At 39.4% G+C, this 23,206-nt stretch overlaps 1 protein-coding gene and 1 pseudogene across 1 annotated transcript in view; one reads left to right on the forward strand and one right to left on the reverse strand.

Moving 5' to 3' along the window:
* Positions 1-3,193, reverse strand: part of ARF4 (ADP ribosylation factor 4) — an 18,298-nt gene extending 15,105 nt beyond the window's left edge. Inside the window, exon 1 of the mRNA XM_045832379.1 lies at positions 2,584-3,193. Coding sequence (XP_045688335.1) covers positions 2,584-2,650 — 67 coding nt within the window. The 5' untranslated portion in view covers positions 2,651-3,193. The remainder of the gene's footprint in view (positions 1-2,583) is intronic.
* On the forward strand, positions 3,124-17,539 carry LOC123814331 (annotated as a pseudogene).
* Positions 17,540-23,206: the final 5,667 nt, after the last annotated feature.

The raw sequence follows: 23,206 nt of genomic DNA on the forward strand, positions 1-23,206 counted from the left end.
CTGAATTTAAGCTCAGTATTAGTCACAGGAGTAATTTCTCCTTGGGGAGAAAACATTACCATTGACAGATTTCTGTCAATATATAGTTTAAATGACTTTAAATCGGATATTGTTTTTAATTAGTTGACTACAAGCTATAACTTCAAACACCTTTTGAAATTACTTGAACTTTTGGGAACAGGTGTAGGAATAAAATTTAAAATTTCTTGACAGTCATTTGTTAAACCAGACTCAGTAGCTAACAGCTTTTTAATTCTAATACTTCAATAGGGGCAGACATCTTAAGAGTGTCTATTATTTATTCTGTCACTCATAAAGCTGGACAAGAATTTCTAAAAATTATCAAACTTCCAAATCACCTCTTTTTCTATCCATCATATGGTCCTACTTCATTTCATGAGTCACCGTAAAAGTTGTCCTTGTGACTGCAGTGCTTTTAATCTAGGAAACCTGATTATCCTGAAATTATAATGCAAAACAAGAATACCAAACCTGAGTAATTAAACATTTAACAGCCCTGGCTGGTGTGGCTTAGTGGATTGAATGCCAGCCTATGAACCAAAGGGTTGCCAGTTTGATACCCAAGTCAGGGCACATGCCTGGGTTGTGGGCCAAGTCCCTGGGGGGGCTGAGGGGGCGCAGGCAGGCGCGCTGTGAGAGGCAACCACACACTTATGTTTCTCTCCCCCTTTCTCCTTCCTTTCCCCGCTCTCTAAAAATAAATAAAATCTAAAAACAACACCAACACATTTAACATAAAATGAGTAATTCCAGATCTTGACTTCTATCAGCTTCACAAATGCAAAGTTAAGAACTGTTCTTCTCCTATTTTCTTTCCATCGTTTTTGGTAGATTAGAGGAAGAAATAGTCCCCTAATCTACCAAAAACAGCAAAGTGCTTACAGTGTAATTCTACCTTTCTTCTCTCTCTAATCTTTTAGCCATCACAAAGACTAAGGAAATGAAAAACCAGCAATTCATTTCTAATAATCTTCAGTAAAAGGACCAGCCATACTACATTTCCAGGAACACAAGAACATACTAGTTAATCTCTTTAAGGAACAGTCTGAAAATTCATTTATCACAGTCCAAAGTCCACCCATTAACTTCAGATCCTTTTTCAGACTGCCATTTTTCAGCGACTTTTACGGCCTAAATAATATGGCTGTCCTGCTAAATTTTGTCGTCATAAATGAAATCTGAGAAACTCTCTGAAAAAGAATATTTTGATTTACCTTTGTGCTTCATTAATAATTTTTCCATGAATTGTGAAGAATTAGAATCTTCATAGGAAAGTAAAAAAAGAAAAAGAACCAAATGTGTTTACCCTTAATCTTAATATTTCATTAACAATTGTTCCATGAATTGTGAAGTTAGAATCTTAACATGATAATTCAGAAGACAAAAGAACCAAATGTGTTTACCCTTAATCTTAATACATCTTGAAGTATTACTGAACCTTGTTTAGGAAAACTTTCAATGGCAGCACTCGAAAATAAAACCCTTCCACTCTCTAGAAAACAAGACAATGAACCAGCAAGTTTCAATTTTAGAGTTAGAGGGACACTTTTTAACATTACTTGTACCCATGGAGCTTAACTGTGATGCAGAGGCCACTCAGTACCACGGGGGGGGTGCTTACATCACCCAAGTGACAAGCCCCTTCTCCCTCACCTGAACGAAAAATGACTGTGAAAAGCAGTTTTTAAAAAACCTACTTTCCCAAAGACTTAAAAAAGAACACGTTTGCAATTATTAAGACGACTACCCTAAAATTAAGCGTCATGATGTTACTTAAAATCTGTTACCAGCTTAAAAAAATTACCTTTTAAGTTTTTTCCATTATACCTAGCCAGCTGGGCTAATAGTTACCGATAAAAAAAATTTTGAAAACCAAAGATAGTAAAACAAATATATTTAGTTTTTGAGAGAGACTAAATGAAACATTTATGAAAAACTCACTTTTCAGAGATACAAACAAAAAACAAAAAAATATGAAGCGAAATCCAGCGCGAAACAAAGTTTAGAGAAACGAGCGCTGAGGACTCCGGACTCTTCTGACTGTTGTGTGCACTGGGCTCGGACACTTCCTCCCGCGGTCGGCTCCGGGCTCTCGGCGACCGCACGGTCACATACATCAGTGTGCACAGTGTGTATACGGGGCGGAAAGAAATGGAGGAAGGCTGGAGTCCTTCAGCCTTCCTCCCGACCTCTGCACACCCGCGGTAGAGAAGAGCCAGAAGGCACTCTCAGAATGAGGCTCGCTAAAGTCTTCCGGGCTCTGCGAGATCTGAGAGTTCGCTTCCTCCACATCTCTGCCTAATCTTGTTAAGCTTTTAATAACATCAAGGAGAGAAAGCCAAACGCAGGAGAACACTTTGCCCAAGTCGCTAATGGGGCTCTTGGACCGCTCTAGGAAGACCACCCATCCTTAATCCCATTGTTCCCCCTTAAGAATTCCTCTCGACCCCCAACCGCCGCCCCTCCCCCACCACAGAGGATGAAGCAAAAAAAAAGACCGGGAGGCCGCCGAACTGAGACTTTCTCCTTGGGTTGGGACTTGGGTCTCGATTCCTTACTCACCCATCAAAATGCGCATCTGCTTCTTGCCGAAGAGGCGGGAGAAGAGGGAGGAGATGGTGAGGCCCATGGCGGTAGTGGCACTTGCGATGGGCAGAAGGGGTTTGAGCTTCCCCCGGCCTTTTCCTTTCACGCTCCAGGCACACTGAGCGAAAAGGAACGGGCTGAGGATGAGAGCGGCAGGGGCGGCTCGCTAGCCTGCGTGTCGGACGAAGCTCCGGGACTGGAATGAGCGAGGCGCGGACCTGCACAACGACAGGCTCCGCAGATCCGGCTCTAGCGTTAAGGCTTTGGCCGTGCCACGTCACGCGGCAGCCTAGGCGACTCCAGCAGCGGCCCGGCCCCTCCAACGCGGACAGAAACGCGTCACCGCCGGCCCATCCCCCTGCGCTTCCGGTACTGCCCGAGTCACTGCGCTTGCGTACGAAACCGAGAGGCCAGCTACGCTTACGTGCTTCTCTAGTCGCCGCCACCTCCGGGACGTGGCTCCAGGAACCGGGCGAGGTCAGTTAGCACAGGCGTAAGGGGATAAAAAGTCCCACAATGCATCGTTCTTTTGCTTCCAATCAGACTCTAGCTGAGATTCTTCTGCCGGATAAGTGCGTCCGGGAGGTTATAATCCTTGCTTCCGGAAAGGTGAGCTGTGCATTGTGGGTTAAGCGATAGTTAACTTCCGTCTATTCTGTCTTTCGGGCGTCTTCTAAAGCTACGCGCTTTGGAGGTTCCCCGCCTCCTCGAACTTACACGTTGCACGCGCGGACTAGACTGTTGACCTTGGAGGGTTGAAGAGGGGCCTTGCTTTCTAAGGGGATAAGTAATTAAAAGCCGGTTGAACAGGGGGACAGCCTATGGCAACGGATGAAGAAGCTAAGCCTAGATGCTTCTAACCCCACGCGAGGTCGTATTGAAGATCCCTAATCCTACGTCAACACGAGAGAACTCCGAGACATTTTCAAGCTTTTTAAAAGAAGCCAACGAGGAAGGCTTGCTTTTCTATCTTTTCTCTCCCAGAAGCAAGTAAGATTGATTCCTTATGTGGAGGAAGTGGGAAGCCTTCTCACTTTGAATATTTGTGATCTTAATGTTTTTGTTATTACAAAATAAGCCATACATCTTGTAAAAAAATTTATGGAAAAGCAAGTTCCCTATAATTTTCTCCACTTCCCACAAAGTCCTACAGTGTTACTGCATTTTTGGATGCTCACCCACTGTAAAGATCTGTTTCAAGTTTAACTCCTTTAGAAAAAAATGGTTAACTAAATGACTTTGTTGACGGGAGAGACCTGGATCTTCTTGCTGACGCATGTAAAGAATTACATATCAGCAAATCTGGTAGTATGTAATCAGTTTATTAGTGGTCCGCTTCCATGGAAGAGAACAGGACTGGGTGGAGTAGGGGGTGAAAGGGAAAGTTTCAGGGCAAAGCAGGGTGAGAAAAGCAAGGGTGGCAAGCCTCTGGGCAGCCTAAGGCTGGGTGGCCAGAGGCCCTGTGGCCCGAGAGCCAAGAGCACCCTCAGCCCTGGAGAGAGAGCGAGTCCTTTGTTCTCAGGACTTATATAGTTGGTGGGATAGGAGGAAAAAAAGTTACATATTGATTAAGGGGTAAATGTGGCACCAGCTTTCCTCGGGGTTTGCTAGCCCAAATCCTTATCTTGCTCTAGACTCCACTTGGTCATCTTGTAAAACAAATACGTGAGAGGAGACAGTTAATTAAAATTGGGGAACTTTTGCCCTGGCTGGCATAGCTCAGTGGATTGAGCGCGGGCTGCGAACCAAAGTGTCGCAGGTTCGATTCCCAGTCAGGGCACATGCCTGGGTTGCAGGTCATGACCCCCAGCAACTGCACATTGATGTTTCTCTCTCTTTCTCCCTCCCTTCCCTTTCTAAAAATAAATAAAAATCTTTTAAAAAATTGGGGCACTTTCCAAAGTTATTTATGGGCTCTTTCTGTAAGTATCAGGGACTTTCTCGTAAGACAGATAGTGACCAGAAGTAGGCAGTTAACCAAAGTTATTTTATGGGCTCTTTCTTTGGGCACTGGGGACCCTCTCCCACATTCAGGCCTTGGGATGAAAACACAGTTTCAAGGCTTTCTTTCCCAGATAGTGGAAATGTTACATAGAATTTCAAGGACTTTCTTTCTTGCTAATATAGTGTTTCTTGTGATGCTGAAACACCTGGCAATATATCAGAACAGGCTTAGGACTGCAGAGTTAGCATGTGAGACTTGTCTCCTTCCTCCTCCCTGCCTCAGTTTACTATTTATTCTACCTATTTGGTAAAGGGTGTTTCCTGGCAACCAGGGTGATAAATGCTGGCCAGTGATAGTATTGCAGTCTCAGAGTTCTTCCTATGCTGTCTCCTGCTTCAACTCCAGCTCAAAGAATAACTTCTCTTCACTTCTAATATTACTATTGACAACATTCCTTTTTCCCACTTGTGTGGAAAACTGAGAAGGCAGGGCTCTAGTCCATTTTTATATTCCATTGTATTCCTTGGACTTGGTATACCATGAATTCAGATATGGTTGAATGACGGAGAGATGGCTGAATAAACTATGGTATAGCCATACTATGGAATACTGTCAGGAGTTAGAATGATGAAGAACTATAAATTCTAATGAAAAGATTGCCAAGATACAGTTAGTGGAAAAAGCCAAATAATGACACAATGCTGTAAAGTAATATAAAAGTGTAGATTTTCCTAAGTGTGTGATAGTGGTTACCTGTTTAACCTGTGTGGAGAGAGGAGGGGTTCTTCCTGGGGAGTTAAGGAACCTGGTTTGGGAGTGGTAGTCAAAAAACAGCTTTATCTGTACTTTAAAAAAATTGACTTTATTGAAATAAAATTTACATGCAATAAGATTCAGCAGTTGTAAATATATAGTTTGATAAATTTTAACAAATGTATATAGCCAATGTCATAATATCAATCATATCTATTACTCTAAAAAATTCCTTCATACTCCTTTGTAATCATCCACACCTCCAGGCCCTGGCCCACTATTGATTTGCTGTCACTATAGCTTTGCCCTTTCCAAAATTTTATATAAATGAAATCATATGGTATGTAGTATTTGGGTATGGAGTCTTTCTCCTAGCATAATGACAGATTAATTTGATGAATGAGTTAACCAATCTTTTATGTTCTTATAGGTTTTCCTCTCTGAAATGCTAACTTATCTATGTAAATGTTAATGGGATTTTATAGTGTGAAGCAACTCCTTTTTCAATTTAATAATATGCTGTGGACATTTAAAAATATCAGTATTTACAGATTTAACTCATTCTTTTTAAGGGCTGCATTCCATTATATGCATGTAAGATAATTTATTCAATTGATCTCTCAAATTGTGAAACACACATACTCTTTGATCCAAAAATTCCACTTCCAGGAATTTGTGGAAACAAAAATTCCCCTTAAGTTTGCTATGTGGTACTTGTAAGAAATTCAGTGTTCATTACAGCATTGTTTGTAATGGAGAAAACTGAAATCACCAATATTTAAAAAAGGAATTATTTAAATATCCCTTTATTTCCCTCACTGATCCCTAGCCCAGGTATTTCAATTTTTCTTTTACTTTGCTGCATTTTATAAATTCACAATGCTAAATTAAAACAGAAATTAGACCCAATGCCAGGGTAAAGATTCAATCTTTTTTCCTAATAGTGCCATCCTAGGTGTTCTGTAGTTCCTTATTCCAACTGATGCATTCTGTAGAATGGGAATGAATAAGAAAAATCTGGCCCTGGCATGTGTGGCTCTGTGGATTGAGTGCCGGGTGGTGAACCAAAGGAATCACTGGTTTGATTACTAGTCAGGGCACATGCCTGGGTTGCAATCCAGATCCCCCAGTTGGAGTAGCACAAGAGGCAACCACACTGATATTTCTCTCCCCCTCATTCTCCCTCCCTTCTTCTCTCTCTAAAAATAAATATGTAAAATCTTTTTTAAAAAGTCTGCAAAGTTTCAAAAAGATTTAAGTAGTTTTGTATTGTTCGGTAAAGCTTCATTTGGTAGAACTACTCTTGAGAAACTCATTTCTCAGTAATGACTGGGCAGTCAAGAACAAAAACTTACTTATTAAGGTGTGTAAGGGAAAGGTATTCTGTATTCTACAGTGACTTTATCCTGCCTTTTTTTTAATTTCCAAAAATTAAATGTAACTAATTATACAACATTTAAAGAATGCCAAGGAATTGCAAAGGGGAAGCAATTTGTTTCCTGCACTCATACTTTTAAATTGTTTCAGCAATATAATATAAACGTTTATTAATTTCTGGGTTGCAGCAAATTAGTACATATTTAGTTTTGTAATAACTTAGAGATTTTCCTAGAACTTAACTTAGATGCAATTAAATACTGTCGTCCTTGAGAAGAACCTGCCTTTGTACTGGAGACACATGTAAAGAGTTGCTTAGCAGTTAAATAACTTAAAATTGCATTTTGGAAGCTTGCTAGAGAAAAAAAATTTGTATTTATGTCTATGTTGAGTTTTATCTAGAATTTTTTAAAACAATGTTCACCTGATTCTAAGGGTATTCTCAAATTAACTAAGTTTCTCAAAACAAAAGAAAATGAGTCTCTTCTCATAACATCTTTCAAATGTTAATCCATGTTTTTCTTAAAATAGATGGAAAGAATTCTGATCTCCTCCCCCAGCCTCCAAATCCTAAACAAAAAGAAGAGGAAGAAAATAGAATAATTTTTACATTTCTATTTAAGAGGTGCTACTTATCAAGTAGCTAATGGAAGTTACAAAATGGGATGTTAATAGCCAACTAAAATGTCTCTATTATAAAGATAAGGATAATCAGGTTCAGAGAGGTTTAAGTAACCTGCCCAAGGATTCACAAATAATAAACAGAACTTGGATAAGAACCCATTTCTTATGATGTCAACACCCTTAACCATTATTCTTAATAATGCCTTCTTATTTTTAAAAGTAAAAAAATTGAGCCCCAGGTAGAATAAAATGCTATTGTTTAATCACTTACCATCTACCAAGTCCTACATTTCATTTAATCCTAGCAACTTCGAGGAAGGTGTTAGAAGATTGTCCCAACTCTAAAGCATGTGCTCATAAACAACACACAACACTAGGAATTGTTTTACTCATGTGATTTTTAAAATGAGATCTTTTCAATCACTTGTATATTTATGTTCCAGTCCCTGAAATTTAATATTGTAATATTTTTGCTGATTCTTTATGTCCCGTTAGAATGCAAGCTTCTTAAGGAAACCATATCACTTTCATTGAATTTTTCAAAGCACTCTATAAAATCCATTTTTATCTCATCTCTTAACTCATCACTAATCTTGTTTAAAATTCATGTTCTCTGGACATTATTATTTGTCTACAATAGTGAAAGAGTATCTGTGATTCTATAAAGAATCTTATTCACCCATTTTTTGTCTCAAGAAGGAAGTGGTATGTGAATTCCCCGAGTCTTTGGATGGTTTTGCCCAACCTATTACCTCTCAGCCACTCAATGCCTCTGCCATGAAGTTAATACCTGCTCTTAGTTTCAGTACCTTTTATTAAGTCTTCTTTAAAAAAAAAAAAGTTTGGCTAGGTGGCTCAGTTGATTACAGCGTCATCCCAGCATGCCAAGGTTGTATATTTGATCCACGGTCAGGGCACATACAAGAAACAGCCAATAAATAACTGGAACAACTAATTGATGTTTCCTTTACTATCTCTAAAATCAGTAAATTTTTTAAAAAGTTCTATTTATTCCCAGTGGATTGAGTGCAGGCTGCGAACCAAAGTGTTGCAGGTTCAATTCCCAGTCAGGCCACATATCTGGGTTGCAGGCCACGGCCCCCAGCAACCGCACATGATATTTCTCTCTCCCTCCCTTCCCTCTCTAAAAATAAATAAATAAAATCTTTTTTTAAAAAGTTCTATTTATTCCATTTGATATTGTGGGAAAGAATATATCTCTGGGTCTATGCCCTTATGGTTCCTGGGAGTCAAGGTGCGTTGGTTTGTTTGTATTTTTTAAATAATTTTGGTAAACACTGCTGACTTGAGAGAGAATAAAGTCTTCATGATTTTAATAAGTAAACATTCACCTACTTTCCTAATTTAAAATATTTCCCCTGCTTTATTTGATTCATAAAGGTGGCATAAATTTTATACATGTCCTAAACTATTTAAAGTTTCTAGACCTGGCTGATGTGGCTCAGTGGATTGAGCACCAGCCTGCAAACCAGGGGGTCACTGGTTCGATTTCCAGTCAGGGCATATGCCTGGGATGCAGGCCAGGTCCCCAGTAGGGGACATGTGAGAGGCAACCACACATTGATGTTTTTCTCCCTCTCTTTCTCCTACCCTTCTGTCTAAAAATAAAATCTTTAAAAAACTAAAGTTTCTGGAAGGAAACTTTCTAAAAATAAGGAAAACAACTACTTGACTAGTTCCCTTCAAATGATTCATAGCAATCACTTTCCTGACTTCCAGAAAAACAGTTCCTCTACTTTCTAGGATCCTTTAAAGCAGAGTGATTATATAATGGGGACGTGTTTTGAGGCCACTAATTCTACTAAGATTTGTATTCACAGCTAACATTTATAAAAGTTTCACAGTTAAAGAAATCGTTACATATAGGTTAAAGCTAAATGTCTAGATAAGGTTATTTGACAAAGCCTTCCTCCCCTTGCCCCAATCTCCATCTATCCTGACGGTATAAATATTTGAAATGTTTCACAATAATTGAAATATCTGATACATCTTCCATGCTGCAAACCATAGGAATGTGAGAATTTACTTACAAGAATGTTTTTTCCTCCAAAAATTAAATGTACTGATTCATAATCCTGTCCTCATGGTACATGATGGATAATGTTAGTGAAATAACATTAAACTTATATATCTCTATGGTTCTCAAACTTTGACATGTATCAGAATTCCTTGGAGGGCTTGTTAAAACCAGATTGCTGGAGTTTTTGCATCAAGATCAAGTTACAAGGACCAGATTTATATTCTCATTTAAGATAATTTTTAAAAAGCAGGTAAAATATAAGAAACAATGGTTTTCAAGACATTGAACACCAGACAGTGAAGGGTAATGAGCCCTGAGAAACAGAAAACAAATACACTGGGCCCTGAGCCAGTTTACTGCCTTGAGAATGTTTCTAGGCCACAGCATAGAAAGGAGGAACAGAAGGGTAGTCTGGTAAACTCTGTGCTGACAGTTTAGGGAAACCAAACTTTAAAAGAGAATTCCAGAGAGGAGAAAGCAGTATAGAAAGAAAAAACATTTGCACAGAAAGAAATCTGTAAAGGGTTTTCTAAAATATTCAGCAGATTCCTGATCAACACATACATGTGAGGAAACTATGCAAAGCAAAGGACCATCAGAAAACATCAAATGAAACAGTGCCCAGGGTTGGTTGGGAACAATGCCTGTTCCTGTCAGCTAGATTGAAAAAAAAAAAACACAAACCTCGTAACTTATGGGACAGTAGGTAAAGTACTCGCCTCAGTAGTGAAGAATAATAGTTCTAGATTGAGCTTTGGATCTACCTAACAAAATTAACTGCAGTCTAGAAAAAAGTTCAAGATTTGTAAGGATACAAAAGCATCCAAAACCCAACAAGGTAAAATTCTGATATCTAACCTAAAATCTGGCATGCAAAAAGGCAGGAACACATGACCCATAGTAATGAGCTAATCAATTGAAAACAACTCAGAACCTACACAGATATTATCTCAAGCAGAAATATGGAATACATAAAGATAAATCAAGCTTTGGGAAGTAAAAACTGCATTGTCAAAAATGACAAATACTTGATGGAATTAATGGCAGAATAGACAATACAGAAGGGAAGATAAATGAACTTCAAGGTATAGCAATAGAGGCACTCCCAAATAGAGTAAAAAACAAAAAGAGAAACATGAAGATCATCAGTGAGCTCTAGGACAACCTCAGGCAATATAATACATGAGTAACTGAAGTCTGAAAAGGGAAGAGGAAGAGGACAGAAAAAATACCTGAAGACATAATGGCCAAAAATTTTCCAAATTTGATGACAACTATAAAACTATATCCAAGATCAACTAATCTGTTAGTTAAAAGCAAAAGACATGTAAACAAAACTACACCAAAGCAGTATTACCAAATAACTCAAAACTAGTGATAAAGAGAATCTTAAAAGCAGCCAGAGAAAAAGAAACTTATTAACTACACAGGAACCAAGAAAAAGACATTTCTCACTGGAACTATGCAAGTAAGAAGACAGTAGACCAAAATTTTTAAATACTGGGGGACAGAAGAGGGTAGGACAACCTAGAAATCTATATACAGGGAAAACATTTGAAAAAGAAGGCAAATAGATTTTCAGATACAAGTTAAAAGAATTCTTCAACAGCAAATCTGCACTACAAAAAATGTTAAAGGAAGTTCTTCAGGTAAAAGGAAAATTATACCATAGAGATCTATGCAAAGGAATAAAGAACACTAACAGGTTAAGTATGAGATTACATATGTAAGAATTTTTCTTAACTATTTAAAACCTTTAAAAAGATAATTGACTAGACAAAAATAATGTCTTGTGGAATTTATAACAAGGAAAATGCATGAAGGGGAGAAACAGAAGTACACTATTATACATTCTTATTATATCATGAGAGGTAAACTGTTCTGGTAAGTTAAAAATGTATACCACAGCCCTGGCCCAGATGCTCAGTTGGTTAGAGCATTGTCCTGATACACCAAGGTTGCTGATTTGATACCTGGTCAGGCCACATACAAGAATCAACCAATAAACAACAAATTGATGTTTCCCTCTCTCTAAAATCAATAAATTTCAGAATGTATACTACAAACCTTAAAATAACTACACTAAAATAATAAAGTATTATAACTAGTAATCCCACAGAGGAGGTATAATGAGATCATAAAATATCCCATTAATTCAAAAGTCAGATAAAAAGGAAAAGAAACAAAAGAAGACAAATAAAAAAATAGCAAGGTAATAAAGTCTAACCATTATCAATTATATTAATTGTACATGGTATAAATTAAAAGGCAAAATTTGTCAGATTGGATAAAAAAGCAAGAACAAACTATCTACAAGAAAAGTATTTAAATATAAAGACAAATAGGTTAAAAGTATGGAAGACTTCAGTCAAGATGGAGGAGTACGTAAACACGCCTTGCTTCTGCACACAACTATAGCAAAAAATACTAGACTACAAAACAAATTTCAGCCAGAATTGTCAGAAAATTGAGCTGTATGTACGTCTGACAACCAAAGATTTAAAAAAGCAACATTCATCCAGAAGGATAGGAGGAGTGGAGATGTGGTGAGACTTGGAAATGCATGGAGGCAGAGACTGGAATGGGTGATCCAACATTTAAATGCAGTAGATAAAAAAAAGGGAGGGATACATCCAGAGTAAAGGATACCAGCCCCAGTCCAGATCACCCAGCTCAGAATCCCAGTGCCAGGAAGGTAAGTCCCTATAACTTCTGGCTGTAAAAACAAGTGGAGGTTGAGACAGAAGAAGAAACTGTCTTCTTAAAGGGCTTGCAGTGGACTGAGGACTCACACAGACCCACCCCTTCTTGGATTCAGCACCAAGGCAACAAGTGGAAGGGGAGCAGTGCCATATGGAGAGAAGATGAAGTGTGAGTGGGGAGAGAGTTTCCTTCCCAGCAAAACTCCAGAGGCCAGGCAGCAGCATTCTCCCCACTGTGAGCTGTCACCCATGGAAAGCAATGGAGTGGTGACATGGGTTGCCAGGCCAGGTGATTACCTAAGACTCTATCCCATATAACTTAACAGGTTCACTAAGACAGGGAGTCAAAGCTGTTCTACCTACTACACAGAAGCAAATACAAGGAGGCTGCCAACGTGAGGAGACAAAGAAATATGGCCCAAATGAAGTAACAGACCAAAGCTCCAGAAAAAGAACTAAATGAAATGGAGATATGCAACTTATCAGATGAACGGATCAAAACACTGGTTATCAGGATGCTTCAGGAACTCTTTGGATACTTCAATGGCATAAAAAAGACCCGGGCTGGAATAAAGGTTGCATTAAATGAAATAAAGGGAACCAACAGTGGAGGGGATAAACCCAAGAATCAAATCAATGCTTTGGAACACAAGTAAAGAAAAAGGATTCAATTAGAACAGCCGGAAGAAAAAAGAATTCCAAAAAAACGAGGATGGGCTTAAGCACCTCTGGGAAATCTTTAAACATACAGCAACATCTGAATGATAGGGGTGCCAGAAAGAAAAAAGAAAGAGCAAGAAATTGAAAACTTATTTGAAAAAATAATGAAAGAAAATTCTAATTTGGTGAAGGAAATAGACATACAAGTCCAGGAAGCACAGAGAGTCCCAAACATGAACCCAAAGAGAACCATGTCAAGACATGTCATTAAAATGCTAACAGTTAAATAATCTTAAAAGCAGCAAAAGAAAGGCACAGAGTTACCTACAAAGGAGTTCCCATGACTGTCAGCTGATTTCCCAAAAGAAACTTTGGAGCTTCTGGTCAAGATGGTGGCCTAGGCAGACATGGCTTGCCTCTTCACATACCCACAACGAAATTACAACTAAAATATAGAACCATATCATTCAGAACCATCAGAATTTGAGCTAAATAGAAGTCTGACAGCTACAGAATTAAAGAAACCACATCTGTCAAACTAGTTAGGAGGGGTGCAGATGTGGAATAGGCTGGTCTCTCACCCATGTGTGGTGGATAAACTTTCAGAAGGGATGTCTCAGGAGCAAGCAGGCCCAGCCCCACACCAGGCCCTCCAGCCCAGGGTCCAGTTCCAGGAAGATGTATTGCCATAACTTCTAGCTTAAAAAACAGCAGGGATTGAGTTGGTGAAAAAAACTGCTGGAGCCCCAAGCAGTTCCTCTCAAAGAACCTACAGACTCGCCTACTCAGACTCATTTCCTCTGAGCTCCAGTACCAGGGTGGCAGCTTGAAGGGCACCAGTGACACACTGGAAGAGGCTGAAGTGTCTGGCATCAAGGTGAGCAGAGATCCTTGTCCCTTTTCTGAGCCCTCACCCTGGAGAGCATGGAGCCAGCAGGCTAGTGCCATGTTTGAGACTCCATCAACCTGGCTAACACCAACCAGCCTTGGAGATCCCTAGAGACTTTGTCCCACCCAATCTATGGGACCACCCACACTGCTTTTCTATATTAATGATCTCAGTTCACAATTCACACCTTCCTAAATCCTATCAAACAAACAACAGCTGGCCTCAGTGAGCTCTAGACCATGCACTACCAGCAGCCAGCCTAGATTCAAAGCTTGGCTTTACTTGGGATCTCCAAGCCCAGCACAAGTAGCAGCCTTCTCATACTGTTTTATAGCTCAGGAAGAGCAGCTCCAGGAAAAACACAGGTGGGGGATGACCTTGGCCTGTACCACCTGGGAAACCCCATGGCCAGCACACCTAGTGGACAGCTACAGACAATTTCAGAGCACCATCACCCTGCCCCTGCACAGCTGATCTGCCAGGGAGTGCAGAAGTTGGTGGTAAATGGTCAGAGCCAATCCTTGCAAGCTGACTGGCCTGGGTACATCCCTCCCATTGACCTGCCAACAGCAACCAAGGCTCAACTACAAGAGGAGGGTGTACTCAGCCCACACAAAGGGTGCACCTCAAATACCCAGCTTGGGTGATAGGAGAGGTAGTGCCACTGGACCCTACAGGACACCTACTATATTGGGTCACACTACCAAGACACGGAGTCAAAGCAGCTCTACCTAATACATAGAAACAAACATAGGGGGGCTGCCAAAACGAGGAGATAAAGAAACATGGCCCAAATGAAAGAAGAGATCAAAACTCCAGAGAAAGAGCTAAACAAAATAGAGATAAGCAATCTATCAGATGCAGAGTTCCAAACACTGGTTATAGGATGCTCAAGGAACTTAGTAAGGACCTCAACAGCATAAATAAGATCCAGTCAGAAATGAAGCATTCACTAACTGAAAAATAAAAAACAATTTATAGAGAAACAACAGTAGGGTGGGTGAAGTCGAGAATCAAATCAGTGATATGGAACCTAAGGAAACAAAAAACAACCAATTAGATCAAGAAAAAAGAATCCAAAAATTGAGGGTAGTATAAGCAGCCTCTGGGACAACTTCAGGAAGTTCAACATTCACATCATAGGGACACCAGAAGTAGAAGAGAAACAGCAAGAAATTGGAAATGTATTTGAAAAAATAATAAGAAAACCTTTCTAATTTGGTGAAGGAAATAGACATACAAATCCAGCAAGCACAGAGAGTCCCAATCAAGTTGGACTCAAAGAGGACCACACCAAGACATCATAACTAAAATGCCAAGGGTTAAAGGTAAAGACAAAATCTTTTTTTATTATTTTATTTACTTTTAGACAGAGGGGAAGGGAGGGAGAAAGACAGAAACATCAGTGTGTGATTGCCCCTCACGTAGTCCCCACTGGGGACCTGGCCTGCAACCCAGGCATGTGCCCTGACTGGGAATCAAACTGGCGACCCTTTGGTTCGCAGCCAGTGGTCAATCCACTGAGCTACACCAGCCAGGTTCCTAAAGACAGAATCTTAAGAGCAGCAAGAGAAAAGCCAATAGTTACCTATAGAGGATTTCCCATAAGACTGTTAGCTGATTTCTCAAAATAAACTTTGCAGGCAAGAAGGGGTTGGCAAGAAGTATTCAAAGTGATGAAAAGCAAGGACCTACAACCTAGATTACTCTATCCAGCAAAGTTATCATTTAGAATGGAAGGGCTGACAAAGTACTTCCCAGACAAGGTAAAGCTAAAGGAATTCATCATCACCAAGCCACTATAATATGTAATGTTAAAAAGACTTATTCAAGAAAAAGATTAAAGCAATGAACATTAAAATGGCAATAAATTCACAAATATTAGTAACTGAATCCAAACAACAAACTAATCAAACAAGGAGAAAAGAAACAGAATCATAGATATGGAGATCATTTGGAGGGTTAAGAGTTGGGAGGGGAAGCTGGAGAATGGGGTGAAAGGTACAGGGATTAAGAAGCACAAATTGGTAGGTACAAAATATGGGGATGGTAAGAACAATGTAAGTAATGGAGTAGTAGCAAGGACATGAACAATACTGCCAACAAATTTGACCTGACATTTATAACACTCATCCAACAGCAGCTAAATTCACATTATTCACAAGTGTACCCAGAACATTTGCCAAGATAAACCATATCCTGGTCCATACAACAAATCTTAATAAATTTAAAAGGATTGAAATCATAACAACTTTGTTCTCAAGCCACAGTGTAATAAAATTAGAAATTGATAACAAAAACATTTTGGAAAAAAATTTTCGGAAAATCTACAAATATTTGGATAAATAGCACTTCTAAATTATAAGGTATTTTGACCTGAATGAAAAGAAATATAAACATCGCAATTTATGGGATGCCAATAAAACAGAACTTAGTGGGAAAAGTTGCAGGATATAAGATCAGTATGTAAAAATCAACTATATACCAGTATTTTAAACTTAACTTTTTAATGAAAAATTGAAAGGGTCTTTAAAAATGATATCATTTGCTACATCAAAAACATGATAGGCTTAGGGATAAATTTGACAGATGTTAAAGATTTGCATCCTGGAAACTACAAAAAATTGCTGAAATTAAAGATGACAAATAGACATACTTTATTCATGAATCAGAGGATAATATTAAGATGTCACTTTTTCTCCCAATTTATCTATATATCTAATACAATCCCAATCAAAATCCAAGCAGGAATTTCTACAGAAATTCATAAATTTCTGCTTCTTCAAAAGGTACATGAAAATGAAAAAAGTCACAACTACATATATTAAAAGGAATTTGATACACAGAAAACTCTCCAAACATGACCTTTAGAACTCAAAGAACTCAATTTTTAAAATGAGCAACAGACATTTTATTAACAGACATTTTTTTATCAAAGAACATATACATACGATGTTAAGCTCATGAAAAGATATTCAACATCACAGGTCATTAGGAAAATGCAAATTAAAATCCCAATGAGATAATATAAGCCTATTAGAATGGCTAAAATTAAAAAGGTTACCAACCAAGTGTCAGCTAGGAGGTAGAGAGACTGGAACTCTCTTATACACAGCTGGTAGAAACAAATTAATACAATCACTTTGGAAAGTAGTTTGGCAGTTTCTTAAAAAGTTAAACATTTACCTACCATATGATCCAACCACCCCATTCATATTCTAAGAATTTACCCGAGAGAAGAGGATATCTATGGTCCATAGGAAGACTTATGAACAAGTGTTCATAGTAGCTTTATTTGTAATAGACAAAAACTAGAAGCAGTCCAAATGTTCAACAGGTGAGTGGGTAAGAAATCTGTGTTATACTAAGCAATAAAAACAATGAACTATTGATACATGCAACATAAATTAATCTAAAAATCATTACGCTGAGGGAAAAAGACTGCACTCTGCATTGATAGCAGCTCTCGTGCCACAGCCTCTCATTCCCTGAAAATCTACTCCGTATCAAAGTCATCTTCATCACCTTCCTGGTCAGGGGCACTTCTCAGCTGCTGAGCCAGCCACTTTTTGCAGTAGTGCTGAAACAACCTGAGACACTGATGGATGAGAGTGAGCCTTATAAGCCTGGCAGCCTCATGTCCCCTGACCTCACTTATCACTAGCCATAATTACAAACCAGTGCCATTTCAAAGAACAGTGACACAGCAGGCAAGTTCACTGGGACTGAAGTTGCCATAATGGCTGGCTGGCTGGCCGGGGCTGGGATAGGAAGTGTGTTTGGGAGCCTCATAATTGCTTGTACCAGGAACTCCTCTGAAGCAACAGTTCTTCTATACCACTCTGGGCTTTGCCCTCTCAGAGGCCATAGGGCTTTTTGGCCTGATCATAGCCTTTTCCAACCTCTTTTCCATGTTAAGAAGCCCTTTCTGGCTGCCATAGTTCTCCCCAGTCTCATCTGCCCTATATGTTCCTTTTCCTATACATCCTCAGGCAGCATAAGGAAAGCAGATGGCTCAGGGTTTGACAAAGGGAAAGCAAACAAATACAGTATTAGTAAGAAGGGGGAAAATGTCAGATAAAAAAATACTATATGATTCCATTTATGTAAAACTCTAGAAAATACAAACTATAGTGAGAACACATATCAGTGGTTTTGTGGGGGAGAAAGGAGTGCAAAGGAGCAGAAGGGAATTTTGGTAGCGATGGCTTCAGGGGTATTTTCAAATGTCAGAACTTACCAAATTGTGCACTTGAGGTGTGTTCACTTTATTGTGTGTTCAACAAAGCTGGTTTTTAAAAACACAAATTTCTGGCTTCCAGCTCTAACATTTATCCAATTCATTAGATTAAAACCAATCATTTCAATAGTTTCCTACCAGTCTTAAAATGATATTCACTTAATAGTATGACAATTCTGGAATATAAAGTTACTACTTTTCAAAAGTATTTCAATCAATCTAGAAGGAATTCAAACTACAATATACTGATACTGATTGTGTTGGCATAGTAGCTAGGTATTGATGAGACAAAAGGGAGGAAGGCTGACTGGGCTTGACTGGGTAGGAGCCTGCAGCTTTGTACACTCCAGGGGATGGTGGCTTTGCCCTTCTGAGGGATTGGTGTCCCTCTTTTCCCCCACATAGGGAGGGATGTTTTTCCAGGCAGCAGCCTGCTCTCCAGTGCTAGGACTAGCAGAGGGAGGGGATGGATTCCTTTGCTGGGTGCACAGAAGCCAAGGTGGCAACCACAGAGGGGAGATCTGTAGCCTGGGGAAAGGATAGGATTGGGTAAGGAACATATAAACCCAGAGATCTAGGAAATGGATTGGTTTGGGAGAGGGCCCAGCACAGGCCCATGAAAGACTAGGAAAGAGATTGGTGAGTTTGAAAACCCAACGTAATACAATCAAAGCTTAACTAAGGCCTCTGTCTCCAGAGCACGTGTGTTCGCTTATTCTCTCTCTGTAGCGGTAATGTTGGCCTACCAGCTCTACAGGCCAGCATTCTTGTGGGCCCAAGTGGAGGCCTGAGTATGGCAGCACAGCTGGGAACAGAGACTAAACTGAATTAAACTTTGGCATAGGCTGAACCAATAGCACAGAATTTCTGAACCCTGGCCCTTTTTCTGGGGTTGATGAAGAAAAGCCTGGACTTCTTCCACAGCAGGATGGCCAGAAATGAGACACCGGGAACCTGGGGGCAGTCTTTTATTTCTAACCCAATCAATCTTACCTACACCTCATCCTCTCATGCATGGGTCCATGGAAATGCTTTTCTGGCAATACCATAGAGGGACCCCATTTCCACTGGCAACAGTTTCTATGAAAATACATGAGGGACAGGAAGATGAAGAATCCATGAAGTTTAGCTTTCTAATGGCTAAGCAGAAATGACATTATGCTGACAAAAAGAATGGGACAGCAATGATAAACAGAAGAACCCAAGCCTAGTGATGATGCTAGTAAAACACAATGGGATCTATGATTATTGGATAACAATAATCTTACTTAGGAGAAAGGCATTTGAATAACTGTGGAATTCAAGTAGTGGGTAGCACAGAAAGGCAAAGGTAAAGGAAACACTGGAAAGTTAACTGGAAGTTAACACTGGAAAATTGGATGTACAGAATTCTACTGCCATATTTTTCTCCCCTCAACATTTGTGCATCATGTGATAGGCAATGTATGTGCAACATAAATGTCATAAACCTACTTCATTAAGCAACCATCAATTTAAAACTCGCTTTTCTTTTTTTTAAAAGATTTTATTTATTTATTTATTTTTAGAGAGAGGGAAGGGAGGGAGGAAGAGAGAGAGAGAGAGAACCATCAATGTGCAGTTTCTGGAGGCCGTGACCTGCAACCCAGGCATGTGCCCTGACTGGGAATTGAACCTGTGACACTTTCGTTCACAGTCCATGCTCAATCCACTGAGCTACGCCAGCCAGGGCTTAAAACTTGCTTTTCTAACAACTGGCTAAATTTTAAGTATCATGAGTCTGTACCTTATATCAAATAACTTTATTTCAAACAAACAAGTTTAATTCAAAAAATATTCTAGATGCTGTTTTAACAACAAATGCTAATTTCTATTTGTATAATGAATACTACAGTTCAACCAAGTTGTAGATGGCATATATTATATCTTAGAAATGTGAAGGATATCAAATTATTCATGATAATTTAGTCATTTTTGAGTTAATATATTTTGTTTAATAAATAACATTTATCCATAATTAGAAGTGTTTTGTCTTCCTTAACTATGTTTTTAGAGGATTAATATATGAAAGTTAGTAAAATTCATGTGTATAAAAACAAATGAATTATGAGCAAGTGAAAACAAAAGGACAATTTTTAATGGCATCACTTGTAAATGTACTGAAATATTTGATAACATCCTTTGAAGTATATGACCCAGTAACTTAAAAAACGGAGTAATAGCCAGCATATTCTATTAATAAAGAAATTAAAATCCAGAGAACAGTATCATATACTTGCTACTTATAGAAATGAAGAGGAAGAAATAAAAGTAATTTGAGATTTAAAGTTTAAAAAAAGTAGCAAACAAAAGACAATCTAACAATACCTGGATTATTAAGGTAAAAAATTTTGATTATGACATTTAATAATACATTGCTAAGAAGAATGTGAGATCATTTAGTTGATCTGTCGTTCATTGAAGTGGACTATTCACCTGTTTACAGTGTAGTAAACAGAAGGTTTTCATGTGAATTAAAAAAATAAGTTAGGCAGTAAAAGGAATCTCATAATGCACATCTAATTTACTGTGCATTTTTTCAAGCATTCCAACCTTACTCAGAAATAACACAAGAGATACAGAGGAGGAGGGAGCAGATTCCACTCACCCCTCTACACAGGAGAAAAACCTAGCCAACCTATGGAGGAACAGAGCAAAAAGCCAACAGTACCTCAGCATATATGAAGATAGGAGACTGAAAATTGTAGTGGACATTGAAAGACCAGACGGTAAGGAGAGTGCTTCAGGACAATAAGGTCCCTGGGACCACCGCAGCTGCAGCCCCAGGTCTGGCATGCACCGGGTCTACCACAGGATTCCTGGGAGACAGCCAGGTCAACGGTTCCCTCTCCGGGCAAACAAGGTTTGAGCAGCACCACTAGGAGAGACCTGGTTGCTTGAAGTCGCAGAGAGGGCAATAAGGACTAAGTGGCAAACACACAAGAGCTGTAAGCACCCAAAGAGTCTGTGGACGCTGGCCAGGGAGAGTTGAGTTGGGCCATAAAGGGCCCTGAACCTGATAGTCCCAGGTCTGGTTGGAGAATTGGGCAGTGTGAGACCAGGCTTCTGTGTAGAGCGGCAGGCTTGAGTATGAGGAATTTCTCAAACAGAAAAAGTGAAAAAAGACGCTGTTTGGGAAATTCTCCTGCAACAGCTGATTTGGCCTCCTCCCCACCCAGGCAGGCAGCGCTCCCAAGTGACACATAAGGCCCTGTGCACCCCAATAGCCCTGGGAAAAGAGGGCACCTGAACTTGGGGGTGTGGCTGAGCACACACACACCCCCAACCTGGGGAGAGTGCACTCCATGGAAGGCCCTAAACCCACACCCCTAACCCTGGGGAGAGTGCACTCTGAGGAAGGTCTGGACCCCACACCCAAAGCCCCGGGGAGAGAAACCTGGGCCGAGGCTGACTGAGTGCTAATCAGAAAGGGAGAAAAGTCAAACCACTCACCTCTCAGCCTGCTACAGCCAGCAAGAACAGCAAAACCAGTTTGGCCAGTTTGAAACCAGCAAGAGGCTTTTTTTTAAGTAATTATTTTTTCGTTTTTATTATTTATTATCTCTGAATTCCTTTTTCCTCTTTCCTTCTGTCTTATTACTTATTCTGTTCTTTCCAATTTTATCTCTTCTTCCTTCCTTCTTCGTTTGCTATTTTTTAAATACCCACAAGTGAGACAAAAAAGCCTGGAACTGTGAAAAGACCAGAGTTGGACCCAAAGAGGGGTCATCCCAACAGCTGAGACAGTGAGACAAATTTTACTTTGCTATTACAGAGAACTTGCAAGTTACTGCATAGCTCTATTATCATTTTTTCATTATCCTTACATCTTTTATTTTAATAGTATTTTTGTATTCCTCCTCTTTCTGTTTAGTCTTCTTTGCTTGGCTGGTTAAATTGTATCATTTGACAGGTTTCCCCTGTTTCATAGTGTATTATTAATTTATTGTCCTTCATTTCACTTGTGTTCCATTAGTACACTACTGAAGGTCCTATACTCCCTATTCTTGTTATCCAGATCACCTAGATTCTGTCATATGATTGTTGTTCCATTATTATTGTAAATAATAGCTGTTCCATACAATTGTAAATACTACACAACACCCCTCCCAGATCTTAGCCCATTTCATGGGTTTCCTGAACTCTACTACCGTAGTGGGTTACTCTATTCTCTCACACACTACACCTATTTACTATACTCTATTCTCACCTTACCTCAGAATCTGACCTCCCACAACCTCACTGCTTTATAGATCCAACTCACAATCCTTCGCTCCCTAACCAGCATCTTATCCTCTTTCCATCCTTTCTAAAAAGTGGCTAGTGGGGTGAAATATCACGGTTAACACTATACATAGCTAAAGGATCTCTCACCTCTTCTCTATCAGTTACTACTGTAAATATAGAATATACTCTTCCAGTCTTAAACCATTTTGCCTTCCCCCTCCAAATGATCACAAAAAAAACTAAGTGGAAGCTGTGAACACCAGGATACTAGCTGGAAGAAGAAACCCAACAACAAAGGAACCACCAATAGATAACAACATAAGAAGGTGAAGGAGGGAGTGGAAGCCAAACTAACCTCAATTCAAGACCTATCTGGAAATACAACTAAATAGTGGAGAAACTACCCAGTACAAACAACTGAATAAGAGAAAGAGAGAATCCTCAAAACCTTGTACACACAGAAGAACCAGCTTCAACACAACCAGCCCACACCAGCACAACAAAATACAAGAGGTGGTGGGCAGAGTGACCCTCAGTTAACTAGCTGGTGGGAAGGACCCACCAAAGAAAGACCCACAACAATCAAAACCCAAAGACAAACACAGAGTCAATTTAAATGACAGTGAACACCAGTGAACTCCGGAGATCAAGGAGACAGCACCACTGAATCTCACAGGTATTGTACCATAGAAGTTCACACCATAAACCCAGGGAGTCAGAACAGATAAATTTAAGAAGCTGAGGCTAACAAGAAGAGTCTCACAAACAATGGGAAGACAAAGAAACAATACCCAAATGAAAGGAAAGGAGGAAGCCTCCGAAAGAATGGTAAATGAAATAGAGGCAACTCAACTATCAGATACCGAGTTCAAAGCAATGGTTATCAGGAAGCTCAGTGAGCTCACAATGAATTACCAGAACTAAAGGGAAACTACAGTGAACTGACTGCAAACTATATCAACATGAAAAAGAAAATAGAAACTATCAACAAAGGCCAAGAGGAAATGTAGAATACAATTTCTGAACTGAAGAACACAGTAGAAGGAATCAAAAGCAGGACTGATGAAGCAGAAGATCGAATCGGTGAATTGGAGGACAAAGCAAAAAAAAAAAAAAAAACCCA

Source organism: Phyllostomus hastatus, unplaced genomic scaffold (genome assembly GCF_019186645.2).
Source record: "Phyllostomus hastatus isolate PE091 unplaced genomic scaffold, TTU_PhHast_1.1 phas_contig_16, whole genome shotgun sequence".
NCBI classification, from domain to species: Eukaryota; Metazoa; Chordata; class Mammalia; order Chiroptera; family Phyllostomidae; genus Phyllostomus; species Phyllostomus hastatus.